Source organism: Phyllostomus hastatus, unplaced genomic scaffold (assembly GCF_019186645.2).
Source record: "Phyllostomus hastatus isolate PE091 unplaced genomic scaffold, TTU_PhHast_1.1 phas_contig_159, whole genome shotgun sequence".
NCBI lineage: Eukaryota > Metazoa > Chordata > Mammalia > Chiroptera > Phyllostomidae > Phyllostomus > Phyllostomus hastatus.
In genome coordinates this window covers 26,783,651-26,803,159 of record NW_025333640.1, presented here as the reverse complement: position 1 = coordinate 26,803,159, position 19,509 = coordinate 26,783,651, and the positions used below count along the sequence as shown (strand labels likewise).

At 50.9% G+C, this 19,509-nt stretch overlaps 1 protein-coding gene across 1 annotated transcript; it reads left to right on the top strand.

Moving 5' to 3' along the window:
• Positions 1–5,661: 5,661 nt before the first annotated feature.
• REELD1 (reeler domain containing 1) lies at positions 5,662–17,602 on the top strand. Its single transcript, XM_045831420.1, is given in 8 exon segments — positions 5,662–5,884; positions 8,089–8,311; positions 10,109–10,272; positions 15,221–15,542; positions 16,058–16,121; positions 16,912–17,025; positions 17,028–17,424; positions 17,427–17,602. Coding segments are annotated over 8 exon segments (1,668 nt in total). The 5' UTR covers positions 5,662–5,676.
• Positions 17,603–19,509: the final 1,907 nt, after the last annotated feature.

Genomic DNA, 19,509 nt, shown 5'->3' with positions numbered 1-19,509 from the left:
GGTTCATTTGGCACAGACATGTCCAGACCAGGTGACAGTTGATGAGTGCAGCGTCTAGACCGCAGAACGAGAGGAATGCAGAACCCCGACCTCCTCGCTGCCGCCATCTTTGCCGTTCCGGCGGGGAACCCTGAGCAGTGCCCTAGTGCCGGGCACTGTCTAACGCACTCGCCTGTGTCATCTCATTCCGCCCTCAGAACCAGCCAGTCCTGGTCTCGCTCAGCCTCTCTCGACACATTGAACAAAATTTCTTAACTTTGTGGACAAAAGTAAAATAGTTTTTGGTATGATTGCAGGAGGCATAACTGAGTCTTGGAGAAGAAAAAAAATTAATTGTATGTATACAAATAGTTGTGTGAACAACTATACTTAAAATGTGCTACAGTCCTCCTGGTTGTGTGCAGCTTAATATTTTCATCAGTTACTCAGGTAAAGGAATAAAAGATTTTTCAGATAATACAGTAGGCACAGACAAAATCAAGAGTTAAAAAGCTCAGTAAGCTAGAATAAGAATAAAGCAATCAACTGGAAACAAAAAGCACTTCAATTTAGGCTTTAGTTTTTTAGTTTTTTTTTTGTTTATCTTTTAAGCATGTAACAGCCTGGGATGACTCTGAATTATCGAATCTCATTGTTGCAACCAATTTTCGAACCCTCTGTGCCCTAACCTCTGATGGCCTGGCTTTCACTCCCGTCTGGTGATAGCTCTCACTTTCTGCCATGCATTCCTTTGCCGGTACACACAGTCCCTGCAACGAGCTTGTGAGAAATGGAACAGTCTCCCATTTCACGGATGGGAAAAGTGAGGCTCACCAACATTAAGTTGTTTGTCCAAAGTCATGCATCTAACTTGCTGTCTTCCAAGCTCATCCTCTATATGTTGCTTGTCACCCCAAGTAAAATGGGAATTAGAGAAAAGAGATCCCACTGATACCTTCTTGCATCAGCCGCTGACTATCTTAAGTATTGTTTTGCAAATAAGCAAATACCAATGAGTTTAACATCCTGAGCAGGGAGAATGGAGGAGTGGATCATTGGGTGGAGAAAGGGCACTAAACCATTCTTGATAATGGAAGAAAAAAGTGTACGGTAGCATAAAGAATAAAGCAAAAGTCAACATGACACCTGAATGTACAATATGTAAATGTCCATTGATTTCCCACTTTTAAGAACCTAGAGTTGAGTTTGAAGAAAATTGTGAGAATTTTTCTCTTCTTACACAGATGGTCCCAGAGCTCCAGAAATCTGTAGGCTTTAAAATGTTTTTATCTAGGTAAATGCTGAGACACTCACAAGGATCCATACCAGGATGGGCAGTGTGTGTGTGTGAAAACACTAGTCAAGCAGACAACGGCAGGGTGGTTACCAGAAGGGAGGGGAGGGAGGGGAGGGAGGGGAGGGCGGGGAGGGAGGGGAGGGCGGGGAGATAGAAGAGGGTAAAGGGGTCCAATGTATGGTGACAGAAGGGGGACTCGACTTTGGCTGGAGAACACACAATGCAGTATACAGATGGTGTGTTACAGAATTGTGTACTTGAAACTTACATAATCTTATGAACCAAGGTCACCCCAATAAATTTAATTAAAAACCTCTGGTCAATTTCAACAGTGGGAAAAGGCTGTTAGTGAGTTACCAAAGGCACAGGCTCCACGTTCAGAGACCTCCGGTTCCTTCCCCCCCACCTCCGCCCCACCCTGAATGTGGTTCGGCCTCCTCACTGTGATACATTCCAGTACAAATCTTCAGAATTTGATTTCTGCACGTTTTCAGCCTTCTCTCCTCCTCCCTCAAAGCCGCCTTCCAGGCCGGGCTCACACAGGCCTGGCCCTCTCCAGGACTCCACACCCACAGGGAGAGCCCTCTCCCTCCGACCCCAGGGAAGGAGAGGGGAGTGGCCAGAGAGCTCTTGGAAGTGCCCTTCAGGTTCAGCTTGCCCTGTCGCCTAGCTCCCTCCAGCTGTCCTTCGCCTTTTAGCTCAGACGATCCTTGTTTCTTGAAAGGTCCAGAGTCTCCAGTTAGCCTGACTGGTTGCTGCTCATCAATGAATGGACGGAGGTCTGGGGGAAACTGGCCACTTCTAACCAGCCAGTCTTGGCGAGAGGGGGAGGTTTTCACAGGGGAGGTAGGGACCCTCCCAGGGCTGAGATGTGGGCAGGCCCCCTAGAGGAGTATGGCCAGGCCTTCGGGTGCAGAGGAAGCCCCGGGAAGCTTCTTCAAAAGCAGGAACCAGCTCCGTGGATCCGCAGCGGGGCCTGTGGGTCTGCATTTCTCCTGATCTCCCGGTGGGGTGGGCGCTGCAGGCCCACGGCCCCACTTTGAACAGTGAGACTCGATAGGCGTTGCAGCCAGGGCACAGACTACCGTGCTTGCAGCACCTTCGTCTCATTCTAGAATGTTCTCTGTTCTTTATTGACAGGAAAGACTCTGCTTGCTGTTCAAGATGCAGTTCAAATGTAACCTCTGTGAACCATGTGGGGAGTTTCATAGAGTTCATCTCATTTAACGCATTAAAAAAAATCCCATTTACCGTTTGCCTCGTAGGAACTCCAGTCAGCTTCGTTTTGTTCTGTTCCTCCTGCTTTTTCACACAAGGCTTGTATGTGTGTGAAGCCGTGGTGTGCAGTCGATGAATTTTACCAGGCCCATACACGACCACCGCCACTGATTCAGAGCGGCTGCATCACCCCCAAAACGCCGCCCTCTCAGTCACTCCGCCCCACACCCCCAGCCCCTGGCAACCACGGACCCGTTTCGGTTCCCACGGCTTCGCCTTTCTCGGAACATTCCAGAAATAGAATCATGCACCCTGTAGCTGTGGAGTCGCCTCCATGTTCTTGCGTGTAGTTGTGAATCTGGAGAGTGTCATTTGCCTTTGTTTTTTGTCCAAATAAACGCCTGGCACACGGTTGGTGTTCAGACGCTCACTTTAATAACTTTTATTGTAATCGGTCAAATGTCCTTGGAGAAGCCCGACGTCTTCATCAATAAACCCCAGATGGGACAGGGCCCCTCGGGGCGTGGAGGTTCTACTGACTGACTTTGTGCTGATTCTTCAACTCAGCATTTTCCTGACTTGCCTGGTCGAAAGCCTCTCCTGGGGTGTGGAATGTAAATGCAGATTTCCAGTACTTCCTCCTGCAGATTTTGATTTCACAGGTCTAGAAAGAAGCCTGGGGAACCTATACCAGTGCTTCTCAAATCTTGCTTGGACCACAATAACGGAGAAGGCTTGTGAAGCCGAGATTGCTAGGGTCCGGCCCTCAGGTTGCTGGCTCAGTAGGTCTGGAGTGGGGGTCCAGGTGATGCTGACCATGCGCTTTGGTGACCCCACTTGGAGAACCACCGCTCTGCAGGCTCTGGGCTATGCTGAAGAGTCTCTGGTGATTCTTACATGTTTCCAAACTCGTGAAATCCAGTCTCAGTGCAATTGAGAGGGGAGGGAGTGTGCTGGGGAGTTTTCCTGTGCCCAGATTGGCCCCCCGGGCATCAACCCCGCCCCGCCCCCGCCCCCCCCCCCCACCGGGGATGACCTCGTGAGCCCACACGGACTCGGGCCCCAGGGGACACCGAGGCTGGCTGATGCCTTCATTCTCCCCCGGCAGGGAGACCAAGACTAAGGCATCCAGCTCCCGCTGAGGATGCCGGTGCCAGCCCTGGGCAACAACGCCTGAGCCCGTTCTGTCGAGCTCTGCACGCGGGCTTGAATGGTGTTGGTGTGGAAACGGGGTGGGTATGTGCCCGGGGTCTTAGAGCGAGCCGATGCGATTAAGGCTGCATTTGGACGCGGAGGGGCAGTTCCTGTGGACGCCAGGACCAGGGCAACAGCTGTTTCCCTGCCCATTAGAGGAGAAACTGAATGGAGAAGAAAAGACACATCCTTGTTTAAAGGATGTGCCCTTGCAATCCCATCAAACCTGAAGGCACGCGTACTCGCAGGCAAGTGCGCGTTTCTCGGGTTCAGGTGGATGAGGTGCCGGGGGAGGGCGGAGATCACCAGGTATCGGGGGAGGGACGGTGCGACTGTGGCTGCAGTGAGGTCTCCAGGACGCGGGACGCGGCCCTCAGCCCCTCCCGCTGCAGGCGTCTGGGTTGCATCTGCCTCTGGGAGAGGAGGCCATGCCGTCCACAAGGGCGCAAGGGCACTTTCTGTGTGGCCCTTCTGAAAGTGGGCAGGGCCCTGGGCCTCCTCGACGGAGAATACACTTTTATGGTCCCTTGTGGTGTAGAGCTTTCTGGTCATGGAAAGCCAGCCTAGCAGAGGTAGGTCATGTCAGAAGGACTCTTGAGTCTGAAAGATTTGACCTGGCGAGCACTCGCCCGCTGCTGCGTCTGCGCAGTACAGAGGGCGACGGCAGCGGAGGCCTCCGAAGGTAAGACGAGACTCCGTGAGGTCTGATTATTTCGTTGCACGGATGATCTCTTCACTGCTTTTCTAATTAGTTTCACTAACTTTTTACGTTTTATTTTTACCTTTTAAAACCAACTTACTAGGGAGGAGGGCTGTCATTGCTTTACCTTGCTCCTTAGATGGAAACATGGGTGGAACTTTTAAAATACCTATGCCACCCTGGTTGGTGTAGCTCAGTGGATTGAGCGCGGGCTGCGAACCAAAGTGTCGCAGGTTCGATTCCCAGTCAGGGCACATGCCTGGGTTGCAGGTCACAGCCCCCAGCAACCACACATTGATGTTTCTCTCTCTCCCTCTCTTTCTTCCCCCTTCCCTCTCTCTAAAAATAAATAAATAAAATCTTTAAAAAAAAACCTGTGCAGAGGATTATAAAAACAAACTATTTTTTTAAATGTCTGTCTTGAATATTTATTCTGAGAGCTTTTTACTTGTGTTATTTGTCACCTCTCACTTTATTTTCACCCGTGAGCCTCTTTTCACAGTCAACTTTTAATTCTTTCAGTTTGTTGCTGGCCCTTCAAGGTGACAAACAAAAGTGAAATTCACTCTGTGAATGTTATTTTATCTGATCATTTTGCTCCATCCCTGAGCCAGTTCCTTCTTTGCCACTACATGTAACGAGGCACAGAATGGACAGGCTTGGCTGCGACTTCCTTTGCTCACTTTGTCTGCAAAGAAGTCGTGAGAGAACTAAACGCAGTAAACAGGAGGAAGGACAAGGCGCTGTGAGAGCATTGCGAGTGTAGAATCCACCTCTGAATCGCTGATAGTTGGCAGGACTCTGTAGCATTTAATTCTGCGATTTGCAATCGTAAAGATAAAATGTTAAGCCAAGCCACCGGACGCCGTGCCGCCGACCACGTTGGAATCCTGGGGCCTCGCTTCAGCAGTGATGGATTAGAGCTCACACTGACCTTGGGTAGCAGACAGCTCGTCAGGAGTTTACATTAAGATACAATTATTTTATTGTCTTTTTTCCACTTAAATATTAAAGCTTCTCTTTAAAACGAAGCAGTCTGGTCTTTTGAGAAAATTAAAAGATGAAAGGTTTGTTGTTTTTTTTTTTTACCGTGTTTAGAAAGGAAATACTCCCTATAGCTTAGTGTGTCTTTTTGACCTTGACCTTCAGCGCCTGCAGCCTGGGGAGGAGGCATTACAGGTACCTGGGGTTTAAAGGTGTGTGCGGGATGCAGGCCAGTCACACTGTAATGGACTTAAACAGCCTCTGGGCTGACGCTGGTGTTTCTCGTGACGCAGGAAAGGGCAGGATGGGAGTCCCCGCAGCCCTTGCAGGCTGGCTCTGTGCGGCCTTCTGCCTGGCTTCCTGCTCCTCCGCCTTCTCCCACGGCTCCGGCCCGGTGGCCTGTGAGGACATGCGGCCCCGGCACATCCACGGCCAGCCTCAGAGCCCCCGGACACACCACGTCACCATTCACACCAGCAGGTCTTCCTACTCGCCAGGGGACACTGTGCCAGGTGGGTATGAGAGAGGCCTGGAGACAGCCCCAGGGCCCTCGTGACGAACTCCACATTGTGTTTGTCCCACCAGGAGTTTCTTGGACTGAGGTACGACTTAATCCTGAGAGGCAATTATGTGGCAAAAGATAGGAATGAAATATCTGTTACCCTGAGAACCACATCACGAATCTCTACCTTGATATTCATCTTTACAAGAGAGAAGGGCACAAATAGCATTATCATAAAACATTGAAAAGTGAAAGTTTGCTTTCCCTTATTCTGGACACTCAGTTTGATTCCTTACAGGCAACCATTGTTGCTTCTTGCACGTTTTTCCAGGAATTGTCCATGCGTGGAAGCATATGTATGTGTGACATCCCAAAAGAAGATAACCTCATGAAGACACGAATTAAAGCTTTCGTTCAATGTCTGTATTTGTCACCTAGCGATCATTATCGGCATCTTTTATTGTATACACAAGCTTATTTTCAATGATTTCCTGACTCTCAGTTGTCTAGAGACCAGGTGAAGGATTTAACTGGTTTCCTATGGCTGGATATTTATTTACTTCTGTAACTGTTGGCGTTGTGAGCCCTGTTTCGGACACCCTTATACTTCTGCTCATTGTGCGAGCCAGGACTCTTTTAGTTGCAGGTGAACGGAGCTGATGGACAGAACGTTGACGGATAAGGAAAGCCGTTTGATTTTCTCACTGGGTCTGGCGGTGGGGGTTTCTGTGTTTGGTGAAGACACTCAGCGATGACGAGACTCGAGGTGTTTCTGTTTTCCTGCTCAGCCACCGTCAGCGAGCTGGGTGTCATGCCTCGGTCATCGCCCAGGCTCGGGAGGGCTGCTGGAGTCGTAGGTCCCGCCCTGGTACCGAAACTGGAATAAAGCATCAGGTGGGGGAGATTTATTCCCCCAGTACCCACCAGCCCTCTCAGCTGACGTGCTGTCCTTGGCCAGACTGGGGTCGTGGGTGAAAAGAGGGACCTGTAGCAGCGGTTTTGGTCTGAGGGCAGGGAGAAGCGTGTTTTGAAAGCGAGAGGCCCCCACTTGTGACGTGAACATAACATCTGGGTTCTGTTTGCAGAGAGTAAGTGGAGAGAGGCTGTTGGGTAGTGGACCTCAGGGTCCGCCACGTTGCCCTACACAGGTATGTCAGTTGCCAAATCAGGGGGTGACTGAGGGTCACTGCCCGGTGTGTGTGGTTTTTATGCATAAGGTCAACTTCACCGTGTCTAAGTAGACAACTTGCTGGCATCAAGCACGTTCACAATGTTGTACAACCATCACCACTGTCCACCTCCAGAACCTTTGCATCATCCTAAACAGAAGCTCTGTCCCATTAAACAATCTCTCTCTGTATGTATGTCTGTCTGTCTCTCCAGCCCCTGGTAACCTCGACTCTTTCTGTTTCTATGAACTTGCCTGTTCTGGGTACTGCACGTAAGTGGAATCATACACTATGTGTCATTTGGGGCCTGGCTTACTTCCTGCACTGGAGTGTTTTCTAGGCCCTTGTATGCAGTGGCATGCATCAGAGGTGACTGAGTTTTGAGTACAGGAAACACTCTCAGGCCCCGCACCCTCCCCACTCCATCCCCCGCCCCAAAGAGCTGCCTGACGCGGAGTTCTCGCGTTAGTGAGTGAGTGCTCCCACTCTCCTGTGGTTCAGCCGGAACTGGTGCTAATGACACATTTTAAAGTTTGTGTATGTGACAGGTATAAAATAGTATCTCACTTATAGTTATTTTTAAAATATTGTTTGAGTTTGTTTCATTTTCTGTGGTGTCCTTTCATAATTTTGGGTTATCTTTTTACGGGTTCACTATAACCATTGGTATCTTTGTCTGTTTAGTAGCTAACAAATACTTTCCCAGTTTATCATTTTTTTTTGTTTCTTCCATATTCAGAATTTTTTAAAAAAATCATCTTTTTCTTTATGGTTCCTGGCTTTTGCTTAGAAGGGCATTCCTAACTCCAATATTTAAACACACTGTTTTAAATTCTTTGAATTTAAAACACTTTCACATATCTCTGATCCAAATGGAAATCATTTGTGACATAAAACAGCACATCAACTTCTTTTTTTCCCTAGTGAGTAGTTCGTTTGGTGGGGGCTGGTCTCCAACTCCGAGCTTGCGGTGTCACAGCTGCCACCTGGAACCCAGCGGCCCCACACCAAGCGTGTCACCTCCAGTGGCCGTTCTCTGCCGCAGTGACCGTGAGGAGCGGCCGTGACTTCGTGGGGTTCCTGCTTCAGGCTCGGAGAGCGTCTGGTCATCAAACAGCCGGCACTTTCCTGCTCATCCCCCCTCGTTCCAAACTTATGGCTTGTTTCGGAGCGGCCGACACGGTCACCCACGCGGACAAGTCCCGGAAGAGAACCCTGTCCTTCGTGTGGAAGGCCCCCGCCCAGCCCGTGGGGGACATCAGATTCCTGTACGAGAGCGAAGTGCTGCGTCTTAGCAACTAGCCTTCCCCTTTGGAAAGAGGGGAGCTGCCCCTCCACCCCCGACCTCTCAGCAGCGTCGTAACAGGGATGGGGCCCCTGGAGCTGCCCCAACTAGAGGGCCTCCATGGATGGTAACTACAGAGCATTGGCCCCGTCTCCCCTCCTTGCCACCATCCGTGGTCTGGAGTGTGTGGTTTCCCCTTCCCCCCGGGCACAGGTGAACCTTGGTCAAGGGCTCCAGGAACTTCTCCGTAGAGGACCAGAGGGCTGCTGGTGGGAGGGCAGAGACAGGGCTGAGAAGGAGAGAGGGAGGCAGACAGACAGGTGGACACCTTGCTGGGGCCGGGAAGCCACTGAGTCTCTGCCCCTTGGCTGGCTGGCCATCCCGTGGGTGGGTGGGACAATAATAGCACCTCATCCTGGGGTGGGGGCGGGGCCAGTGTGGGCCCGGGGGCCAGTGTGGGCCAGGGGCCCGGAACCGTGCTGGCCACAGAGAGCGCTGTGCAAGCATCGCCATTACTCAGACTGAGACACTCATGTTTGCCAAGAAGGGGAATTTTATCGTTGTTTTTAGAAAGGGGTGTGTTTCTTTTCTTCCTCAGCTGTTTTTCCCCCCACTCACTCATATACAAGAGGGAGGCTGAACCCGAGGGCGGCGGCATCCAGACCCCGGGCTCCCCCTCCAGGCCTCCCCTCCGCTGTGAGCAGAGAGGGGAGCTGTGAGCAGAGAGGGGTTTCCTTGTCCCCCTTGCATCCCAATGCAGCAGGCGGAACAGCAAGGGGCAGAACCGTGTGCCAGGACGGTGCCCGCTTGCCTGCTGGCGTGACCCAGCTCCTGCCATGCCCTTGGTTCTGACCCCGGGCAGGCATGTGTGGTGTGTGAAGTCCTCACACCTGTGGAGTTACTTTTATTTCTCAAAGCATCTCATTTTTGTTCTCGGGTTTACCATCATAGCTGCTATGTGGTGCTACAAAGGAAGTAGCTTAGACGCTATGATCTGCGTTTGGCAGAAAGGGGCTAAGTCAGTGATCAGAAGCCCCTCCCAGAGGCACCGCGTGCTCACGCACCCCTGGGACCCCTCCCCGCAGTAACCGTCCACCTGTGGGGGCCTGAACCGTGACTCTTGCTAGCACCTTAGCTCTCTGGATGGCTTCAGCTAACTGGCCACATTTTTATAACTGCTTCCTGAATACTCACAGTGAGAAAAATAGCATTTGCCAATAATCCCTATCTTGGTGAAATGTTGGGGAGAATGATGAGATAATCTTTCTGAAACTATTTTTTTTACTGAAGAAAGTCATTATGTGTTCAAACTATTACTTAAGAGTATTTATTAATGATTTATTTCTAATTTTCAATAGAATCTGTGATTACAGTAGCATCGTACAACTGTACAAAAGAATTATAAATTTTCAATTGATGATGTAATTCAATTCCATTAACAATAGACCAGTAGTAGCTAATAATAAAGTCTAAGATAAGACCTTTTGAGTTGAAATACTTAAAGAAGCTAGCCTTGAGTTAAAACGATATTTTTAATGACTATATTTCTTGATTTGTGCTTGTCCTTTCCTAATTCCAATATCCGCTGCTATTGAGTTTTTGTTTTTTAAAAGAATGAAGTCACTCCAGGGAGAACGCAATCATTTCTCTCTGGCTCTTCTATCTATTTAGACTTTCGTTCTTCTTCATCTTGTCATCCTTCTCTCTAGTCTAATGGGACGACCCGCGGTATCGTTGAAGGAAAGCTGAGCCCTCAACCCTGCGCTTTCTCCCTCCACAGTTTGTCAGTCGTCCAGTCCTACTTCGTGTACTGGGCAAGGATCGAATCACCTGTTGTGTCTCAGCAGACACACAGCAGAGCCCATCCCGACGGCCGCGTGGCACTGGGCCCACCAGTGCCAACTTCTGGGCAGAGGCCGGAGGATATTCAAGGACCTGTGCCAGGTACAGCTTGCCACTGTATACAGTAGCTGGGTTGCCATCTTTAGTTTTGGGTATCTATTTTCACTTCAGAGTTACTAGTTTCCAGTTTCTGCAACACAAGTAGTCAACGCTGGTCCTGGCTGACTGTTAAGCAGTTCTTGGGGACATGGGGACAGCCGTTAGCAGGCTGGGGTGGGTGCAGTGGCTGTGCTTGTTGCAACAAATACTTTGTCTGCTCAGCCCCACAGATCAAGCTGAGCTCTAGACTGTAGAGTCTGAACAGTGCCACAACCCCCCAAACTAGCACCCACCTCCCCCCAGCCCCATCTTTGCCCATCCTCACAGGCAGCTCAAGAAAAAAAATGATCTTTTCTTCTGTTTTTAAATAAACACTCATCCAGTTTTCATTGTGACTTTCCACAGTAGGTAGATGGCTCTTTGCAGCCTGGGTCAGAGAATAGAATCAGGAGTGAGAGACGGTTTGGATGGCATGGAGTGTTTTCCTGGTTCACCGTGTGGCTTTAGACGCCACTGGCCCGTGGAACTTGTGAAACAAACAAACAAAAACAAAAACATTTAAAAATATATATTTTATTGATTATACTACTACAGTTGTCCCATTTTTTCTACCCTTTATTCCCCTCCACCCTGCAACCCCCTCCTACCAGCACCCCCTGCCAAGTTATTTCGTGTCCATGGGTTGTACATGTAAGTTCTTTGGCTTCTCCATTTCCTATGCTAGTCTTAACCTCTGCCTGTCTATTTTGTACCTACCATTCATGCTTCTTATTTCCCGTACCTTTTCCCCCATTCTCCCCTCCCCACTGATAACCCTCCATGGGATCTCCATTGCTGTGATTCTGTTCCTGTTCTAGTTGTTTGCTTAGTTTGTTTTTGTTTTTGTTTAGGTTTAGTTGTTGATAGCTGTGAGTTTGTTGTCATTTTATTCTTCATATTTTTTATCTTCTTCTTTTTCTTAGATAAATCCCTTTAAGATTTCATATAATAAGGGCTTGGTGATGATGAATTCCTCTAACTTGACCTTAAGTGGGAACCACTTTATCTGCTCTTCCATTCTAAATGAAAGCTTTGTTGGATAGAGTAATCTTAGATGTAGGTCCTTGACTTGCATGACTTTGAATACTTCTTTCCAGCCCCTTCTTCTATGCAAGGTTTCTTTTGAGAATCAGCTGATAGCCTTATGGAACTCGTATGTAGGTAACTGTTTCCTGTTCTCTTGCTGCTTTGAAGATTCTCTCCTTTTTTATCTTGGGTAATGTAATTATGATGTGCCTTGGTATGTGCTTCCTTGGATCCAGCTTCTTTGGAACTCTCTGAGCTTCTTGGACTTCCTGGAAGTCTATTTCCTTTGCCAGATTGGGGAAGTTCTCTTCCATTATGTTTTCAAATAAATTTTCAATTTCTTGCTCTTCCTCTTCTCCTTCTGGCACCCCTATGATTCAGATGTTGGAACATTTAAAGTCGTCCTGGAGGTTCCTAAACTTCTCCTTATTGTTTTGAATTCTTGTTTCTTCATTCTGTTCTGGCTGAATGTTCATTCCTCCTTCTGCTCCAAACTGTTGATTTGAGTCCTGGTTTCCTTCCCTTCACTGTTGGTTCCCTTCACTGTTGGTTCCTTCACTGTGCATTTTCCTTTATTTCACTTTGCACAGCCTTCACTTTTTCCTCTGTTTTGTGACCTTGCTTGACCATTTCTGTGAGCATCCTGATTGCTAGTGTTTTGAACTCTGCATCTGATCGTTTGGCTATCTCTTTGTTCCTTTGTTCTATTTTTGGAGTTTTGATCTGTTCTTTCATTCGGGCCACATTTCCTGGTCTCAGCACAGCTGTTACATTGTAAGGGGCAGAGCCTTAGGTATTCGCCAGGGTGGGGCAACCCTCTTCGCTGCCTTGAGGCACTGTATGTGGGGGAGAAGGAACAATGCCACTGTCTTGGCCGCTTTCAGCCACTTCCCCTGCTACCCACCAGCAAATTGGGCCATTCTGGTGCTGATTCTTGGGTGGGTGGGATTGTGTACATTCTAGGACCCTGCAGGACTCTCTGACGAATTCTGTGAGGCTGGGAGTTTCTCCCACCACTGCAACCCCCACAGGTTTAACAGTCAGAGGTTTTGAGGCTTTATTTCCTTGCAGTGGAACCCTGGGTTGTGTGGTCTGTCTTGTTGCCCAGACGTTCCTCCCGGTTTATCCGCACACAAATGTGGGACCACCCGGTCCCCCAGCTGCCACCTTGCTGTGAGTCCTCTCCACCCAGGCTGCCTGTCTCTACCTCTTCTACCAGTTTGAATAAATATTTCTTCTTTACTTCTTGGTTGTCAGACTTCCATACAGTTTGATTTTCTGGCAGTCCTGGTTATTTTTTGTTTTTAAATTTGTTGTTGTCCTTCTTTTAGTTGTGTGAGGAGGCAAAGTGTGTCTACCTATGCCTCCATCTTATCCAGAAGTACAAAAAATTAAAACAGTATCCAGCTAGACAGTGCTGGACCTACCAGAAAATTACTGGTGCTCTGGGGTTCACTTTCATTATTCATTTCTAGTTCAGTTCTCTGAACACATGCACTCATAAAGGCATCCAATCACTTGCCTAGGAAGTCTAGTCTTCACTCCATTCAATCCCACTTTTCTTTTTCCTTCCCGTCATTCTTGGCTAGCACGGCATGCCCAGGAGCCAGTCGGAATCCCTGTCTGTGCTCAATCTGGCAGAGCCAAGGTCAGGGCCACGCCTGGCCACCCCTTTGCCCCAGACCTTGTCTGCTCCGCAGTGCCCAGCACTGCTCCTGCAGCCTGTCCACCAGGATAGTCCTGAGAGCAGAGAAAACACTTCCAAGTGGCCTGAAGATGACCCTGACAGCCCACCACCTGTCTGAAGTCTCATGATTATTTTTATAAATCACGCAAATGTTGCTTTCTAACCCCAAGCATGCTGCTTTTAACATGGATATGAATAAAAGGGAGGCTTCCGGAAGGGCCGTCCTGCGGGTCCCACCCGCTCTGTGGTGGCTGACCCTGCGGGGAGGCTCGTCTCCCAGGGGCTGAGAACTCCAGCCGGAGCCGCCACAGGGCAGACGCCGTATCCTGCCGCTGACGTGCCTCCTCTTCTGGCCCCAGCCTGTGGTCCTGCCTCTCCCTCTCCACAGACCCTACCGTTGACCTGGGGAAAAAGGAGTGAGTGACTATGACTGTGTGTGTGTGTGTGTGAGGGGAGGTATCATTCATCTAACAAAGTGCAACAGGTTTGTAACTGTGAGGAGACCTCAGCAGGCCAGTGGGAATTATGAATTTTCACAATGGGAAGACAGCCTACTGTGTTTCTCAGACGTTTCCCAACAGACCCCTGGGACACTCTGGGGCCCTGCCCGACTGCGTCGGATGTGACCTGCTTCCGTGAGTCCAAGTGTTGCCTTCTAACCGTTCCACACACTGGGCCGCTCCTCACGATGATCTGTCTCTCTTCCAAGGGGCAGTTCAGATCTCTCCTTTGTGGAACTTTTCCCCATACTTCTTGGGGGGCAGATATAGTCGCCTCCTTAGCTCTGGTATTGAGGCTGTCACACTGTCATGGATGAGGATGGGCATCTAAGAGTCTCTCCTAGATTTCAGTTCAGAAACAGATCACCGACCTGTGCCCCTTCTGCACCTGCAATGGTGCTGGCACACAGTGGGTCTGCAGATGTCCAAATGCATTTAGAGTTCAAGCGGGAACTTAAAATAACTGCCAGAGTTTTTGCCACATTCTACGAGTCTGTGTTAGGCTTCTTTGTTTTTCACTGGTTCTCGATGTTTCAGGGTGATGAAGGCATTGGAGCAAAGTAGCATGCCCTTTGCTCCCCCAGAAAGATTCAACCCAACCCGGTTGGAGTCCTGGGCGGAGCAACTTCTGCCAACGCTTTTTGCGACCACTATCTCTGTCCCCCAATCCAATCATCGAGGTGGTGGACTCTTGGGGCGCGCCTGTGCCGGCAGGGCTTTGTACTTCTCCTTCGCCGACTCCGTTTCGCCCCCTCGGCAAGGGTGTGCTGGAAGTAAGGTCACGGGTCCCATTTGGCAAATGAAGAAGCTGATGCTCCAGACCTTGCCTCAAGCCCCCAGGAATTAGCAGAGTGGAGAACAGAACTCAGAAATGGTTGGACTACAAAACCTGCCCTCAGTCACTGCCCTGCGTGCGGCCGTTTCTAATGCTGGGCGACCCTGCCAGCCGTTCACGGGGGAACGAGGCGGGGGGTGGGGGGGCAGTGAGGGGCAGGGCTGCACAGCAGGGGCTCACATCATCATCATGACCTGGGAAGCTTCTTTCACTGTTATTGTTTTTTAAATCCTCACCTCAGGATAAGTTTTCTTATTGACTTGAGAGAGGCTATGGTTTCTCATTGACTTTAGAGAGAGAGGAGAAGAGAGAGAGAAACACCTGTGTAAGAGGGAAACAGCCATCGGTTGCCTCCCACACATGCCCTGACTGGGAATCGAACCAAAAGGTTTTTTGGTCTACAGAAAACGACGCTCCAGCCAACTGAGCCACCTGGCTGGGGTATCTGGGAAACCCGTAGTGTTATGAATAGGGCAAGAAAAATTGAGGACTTTTACCAATCTTCAATCTGTGAGGTTCCACTTTCTCTTCTAGCGAGGAACAGTTTTTGGCAGAGGGGAGAAAAAACGCAGTGCTCTGTGTCTTTCCTGGTGGGTGCCTGTGAGGAACGCACGAGCCCAGAGGCCCAGAGACCCGCGCTCTGGAAAGGCCGAAGGACTGGAGTGTGCTTTGCTGCGTGGCCAGGGCTTGTGCTGCTGGTCAGATCATTTTTATGTTGACACTTTTGAGTGGCTCACACTTAATGGTCTGTCCTCGAGGCCCATTCAAGTCTCCAGTATTTACCCGTTATTGCCTCCGTCGGTGCTAATCGATGCCAGGAAAACGCTCTCACTCTCTCTGTGGTGTCTGTGGGCCTCGGTTCAGCTCCCAGGCTGCCCAGCCCTCTTTTGCAGCGGCGCGCAGATGCCCCTGCTGTTGCCCTGGCTGGGGCTGCAGGGGAGGACAGCTCAGGTCCTGTTCCGGCTGGTGCTGGGGTGTCCAAGTTTCCTGGGGGTGCAGAGACTGTGTCCCAACCATCACCACACACAGCTACTACCGCCAGCCATGGCCAGCCGCCACACAGCAAGGACAGCAGCCCAACCCTCGAACCCTCCCTGGACGCCCGTGGGCTGGACAGGCTCGTGGCCCTCAGCAGCTTGTTCGCCCAGGACTTTGCTTCCAGCCCCAGCACCCACCACCGCTGCAGGTAATAGGCGGGGGTGGGCCAGTCCATCAGGTGGTGGGGTGATGCCGAACCCCGGGGTGCTGAGGAAATGTAAACTCCTTGGAGTCTGATAGTAAGAGATCTCAAGCATGTTCATTCTGAAGGGTACGAGAAACCCTGACTGTAGGAGGGCCACTGGTCAACAGGGCTGGGTATGATAATCCCTTGGGGACGTGTGCTCTCTCGGACAGGGTGCGGTCTCCGACATGTTGCTATAAATAAAACAAAATATAAACATATGTTTTACATTTCAGATATATACATTTATAGTGCATAAATATATACTTATACAGAAGAATAAAGAAGAGCACTCACTGCGTTCTTTGCTGCCACCCTCCCTCCCCTCTTTCCCTCCCCCACCTCCAGCCTCGACTCCAAACTCAGCCATCTTTCAAGGAAATCTGATTGTATCAGCGTACACAGCAGCGACAGGAAAGGTTGCTTTTTGATCCAAATGCTTAATGACCTCTTCTCAGTACTTCTATTCTTCCCTTTAGGACTCAGGGCGAACCAAGCTCTGATTCACTGGAAACTTGCCTGCCCTCGGGTGGGAGTGAACAGGTAATAGCCCACATTATGCAAGGGAGGAATGAGGTGGGTATTTTGCACTCAGCGTGGAAAGTTCCAGACTAGGAAATCAGAGCTATTAGACTAGTAGCCAAAGCAAGAGAGAAGGCGGCAAGGGCATAGTACACACATTGAGTTGTTCTACCTATTAATACCGGCCTTTGTCCCTGAAGTTATTATTGGCAATTGTAGAAACTGATGGTTTTAGTGATTTGTTTCCCCACCCAGCCTTGGTGAGTAATTCCTCTCTCCTCCCTGCTCCCAACCCCTTCCTCATAACGCTGACCTCGGAAGACGATGCAAGGTCCCAGAGGTTAGCTCCATGGGCAGGATACCATATGCATGCCCACTGATTTACTATTCATTTGAAGTCTTCAAAGGAATTCGGAATAAAACACGGTATAATGTTCTCACTCAAATTTATCGGAACCATCATCAAGACTAAATGGTCCCTCTTGCATGGGTGTTAGCATAGAAAGACACACGCAGCTTTCAGCCATCGGAGATGACAGTCCCTGGTACTGGTCCGGAAGCCATCCTGTTTATTCTTGCAACTGGCCTCCATGTTCTCCGTGGGGCTTCCATTAGCCGCCCTGTCCCCATCGGTAACAAATGCATATTTATCCACTCGGGCCTTTCACTCTGAGCTCTCTTAAGGAGCAGGCACGAGACTGGGTTTTCAGCTGCTGCCTGGAATTCTTTAAAGAACACAGATTGGTTGTAAGCTCATTGGCAGCTAGGCTGAAGACCGGCCCCTTTGACGTTTTCCCCTTTGCTTTTCTAGGACAAGGTGGAGGTCTCCAACAGGACAGTGACGAGGCCTTGGCTGGACACTGTCCCTCTTACCTATCCTCAGTGCCTCCGGCCCTCTGAGCCACCGACTGGGGTGGGGGTGGGGCTGGGACAGCCAACCCATCTCCTGTCCTCCACACCTGGGACTCTCCTGGGCCACCCTCTGATACTGGCTGCTCACAGGGACCCGGGCCCTCTGCCAGCTTCTTGCCCCAGTCCGAGCACAAGCTGCCCGGAGTGAAGGAGGCAAATGGAGAGGGCAGGTGGGCCCACCCCAGGGAGGCCCAGCCAAGGCCTGAGGCTGGGCGAGAGGGAGCCAGTGCCCCCTCGGAGGTGCAGCTCGGGACTCCCCAGCTGGCAGCCCTGCTTTGCCTTTCGGCCATCTTGGCCATGGTCTTGGCCGCTGGCCTTTGCTACCTGCACACCCAGCGTTGCCGCAAGCAGACCCGGGTGTCCTTCGGGGAGCCTGCCCCAGACGCTGTTGCCAAGAGCGACAGCGGTGAGACGGGCACGTCAGGCAGATCCGGGGGAACGGGTGTGGTTGGCTGGGAGCCGAACACGACCGGATCGCTCCCTCTGTGGGGAGTCGGAGAACAGTTGTCCGAGCAGCCCGCCGGCCCAGGCCCCTCTGTGGCCTCGCCAGACCCCCGGGGCTGGCGTGGCAGCCGGAGCAGCGCTCATGAGAACGGCTGATGGGCGGGCGCGGGGCGGCTGTCCCGGCGCGGTTCGCGGAGGAGGAGGAAGCGGCGACAGGACGCTTTCATCAACAGCGTCCTTCCCGAGCTTTGTTGTCTTAACATCTGCATTTAGCTGCTTTTTTTTTTCTTTTCGCAATTAGACGTTCTGTTTGAAGAGTTAAACTCGGCACGATGAATATTGTATAACCTGCTCATTAACTAGACTCCTGTGGCCTCTGAGCTTCCTCCGTTGCCTCGAGGACCCGCGGAAACGAGAGCCGTGTCCCTCTCCCGCGTGCCAGCCGCCTCCCCTAGAAATCTTTGAAGAAAGAGGGGTGTTCGGGGTTGGGTCTCTTGCAAGGAAGACAAAGAACTGTAGCCCTCGCTTCGCCTCTCCAAACCACTCTGAAGAAGTTTGGTTTTTTTAAACCCGGAGTCCAGAACTGGCTCTGTTTATTGGACTGGGTGAGTGCCAGGGTGTTCCGTCTTTCTGGAAACTTGGAGGTCTGACAAACCCACCACGACTGCAGTCGGGGTAGAGAGAATTTGAGGGAGCTGGATCACACTCGGCTGTGGGGAAACGTGTGTGTGTGCACCCCAGGTCGTACATGCCACAGTGGGGCACGTACTCCTCTTCCCCAGGTGTGAATGGACCTGAGACCTCCCGCCCCTTTGCACTCCACGAGAGGCTCGTGCAGCGAGCAGACACAGGACCTTCTGGCCCGAGGTCAGGCCTGGGGAAAAAGTGCAGCCAGCCCGGTTTGGAGAACAGCCCCTGCCTGTCCTTCCTGGAATGGTCGGGCAGAGCACGTCACGGACACAGGCCACCTGCCCGAGTTGTGACTTCATGAAGGTCATTTTGGTTTAGCGAGAGTCCCGCACATACTACGGAGGGTCACAATGGCAGGTTTGAAAATAAATCTTGAATATACTCATCTCCTTTGACTCGTAATTAACTGCCTTTTCAGGGGTAGGCTACTAAAGTCACGGGCCATTTTCATGGTGAAACAAAACCCACTGTACGTTCAGAAAGGGTATTTACAGAGTAGCTACATCCTGCAGGTACAGCACGGAGAACTTCACGTATATTTCCACTTTTAATCCTCACTGTAATTTAATGAGGATTAAGTTCAGTAATTTGCCAAAGAGAGGTGCTCCTGACATGTCCATTTGGCAACAAAAGCATTCCTTTTAAACTGGGCGTGTCGGAAAGAGAGTCCCCTGCTGGTTTCCCAGCCCCTGTGAGCTCACTGGCATGGATTCCAACTCTCTCCTCCTGAACTCCGGGCCAGGCGCATCCGGAGGCGCATCCCGGGCGAGGGCCTCCGAGGCACAGGGAGACCCAGGCGTTCGCAAAGGAAAGCGCTCTGGGAGTGCTGTGGGGAGACACGAATGCACTGTGCTCAGCGGGGCCACAGACATCACTGCTACAGGCCCACCCCGCCTCAGACACCTCCCCAAGCTGCAAATGGGGGGCCTTCTAGGGCAGAGTTCTCACTTGGCCACATCAGAGCCAGGGGTTCCACATACGAACACAACACCGTCCAGATCTTTCCTGTCCACGGGGGCATTTTCCTGGGTAAATGGACTGTGTTGTCCATCCACTGGTGTGAGACAAGCCACCCCACAACTCAGGGGTTTAGAGCAACCAGCGCCACCCCCGCTCAATAGTTTTCATGAATCTGGGTTTGCCCGGGCTCCACGGGGCGGTTCTTCTGCTTCCCGTGTTGTGGACTGGGCTGGAATGTCCCAGATGACTCACAGGGCTGGTGGCTGCTGCTGGCTATTGCATCTCCTCTTCACGGCGTCGTACAGCTCCGGGACTGGGTTCCACCAGCAGTGCTCTGAGCAGACAGAGCCAGAAGCCGGGCAGCTCTTAAAGCTCAGCCTTGGGGGTTACACGGTTTCACGTC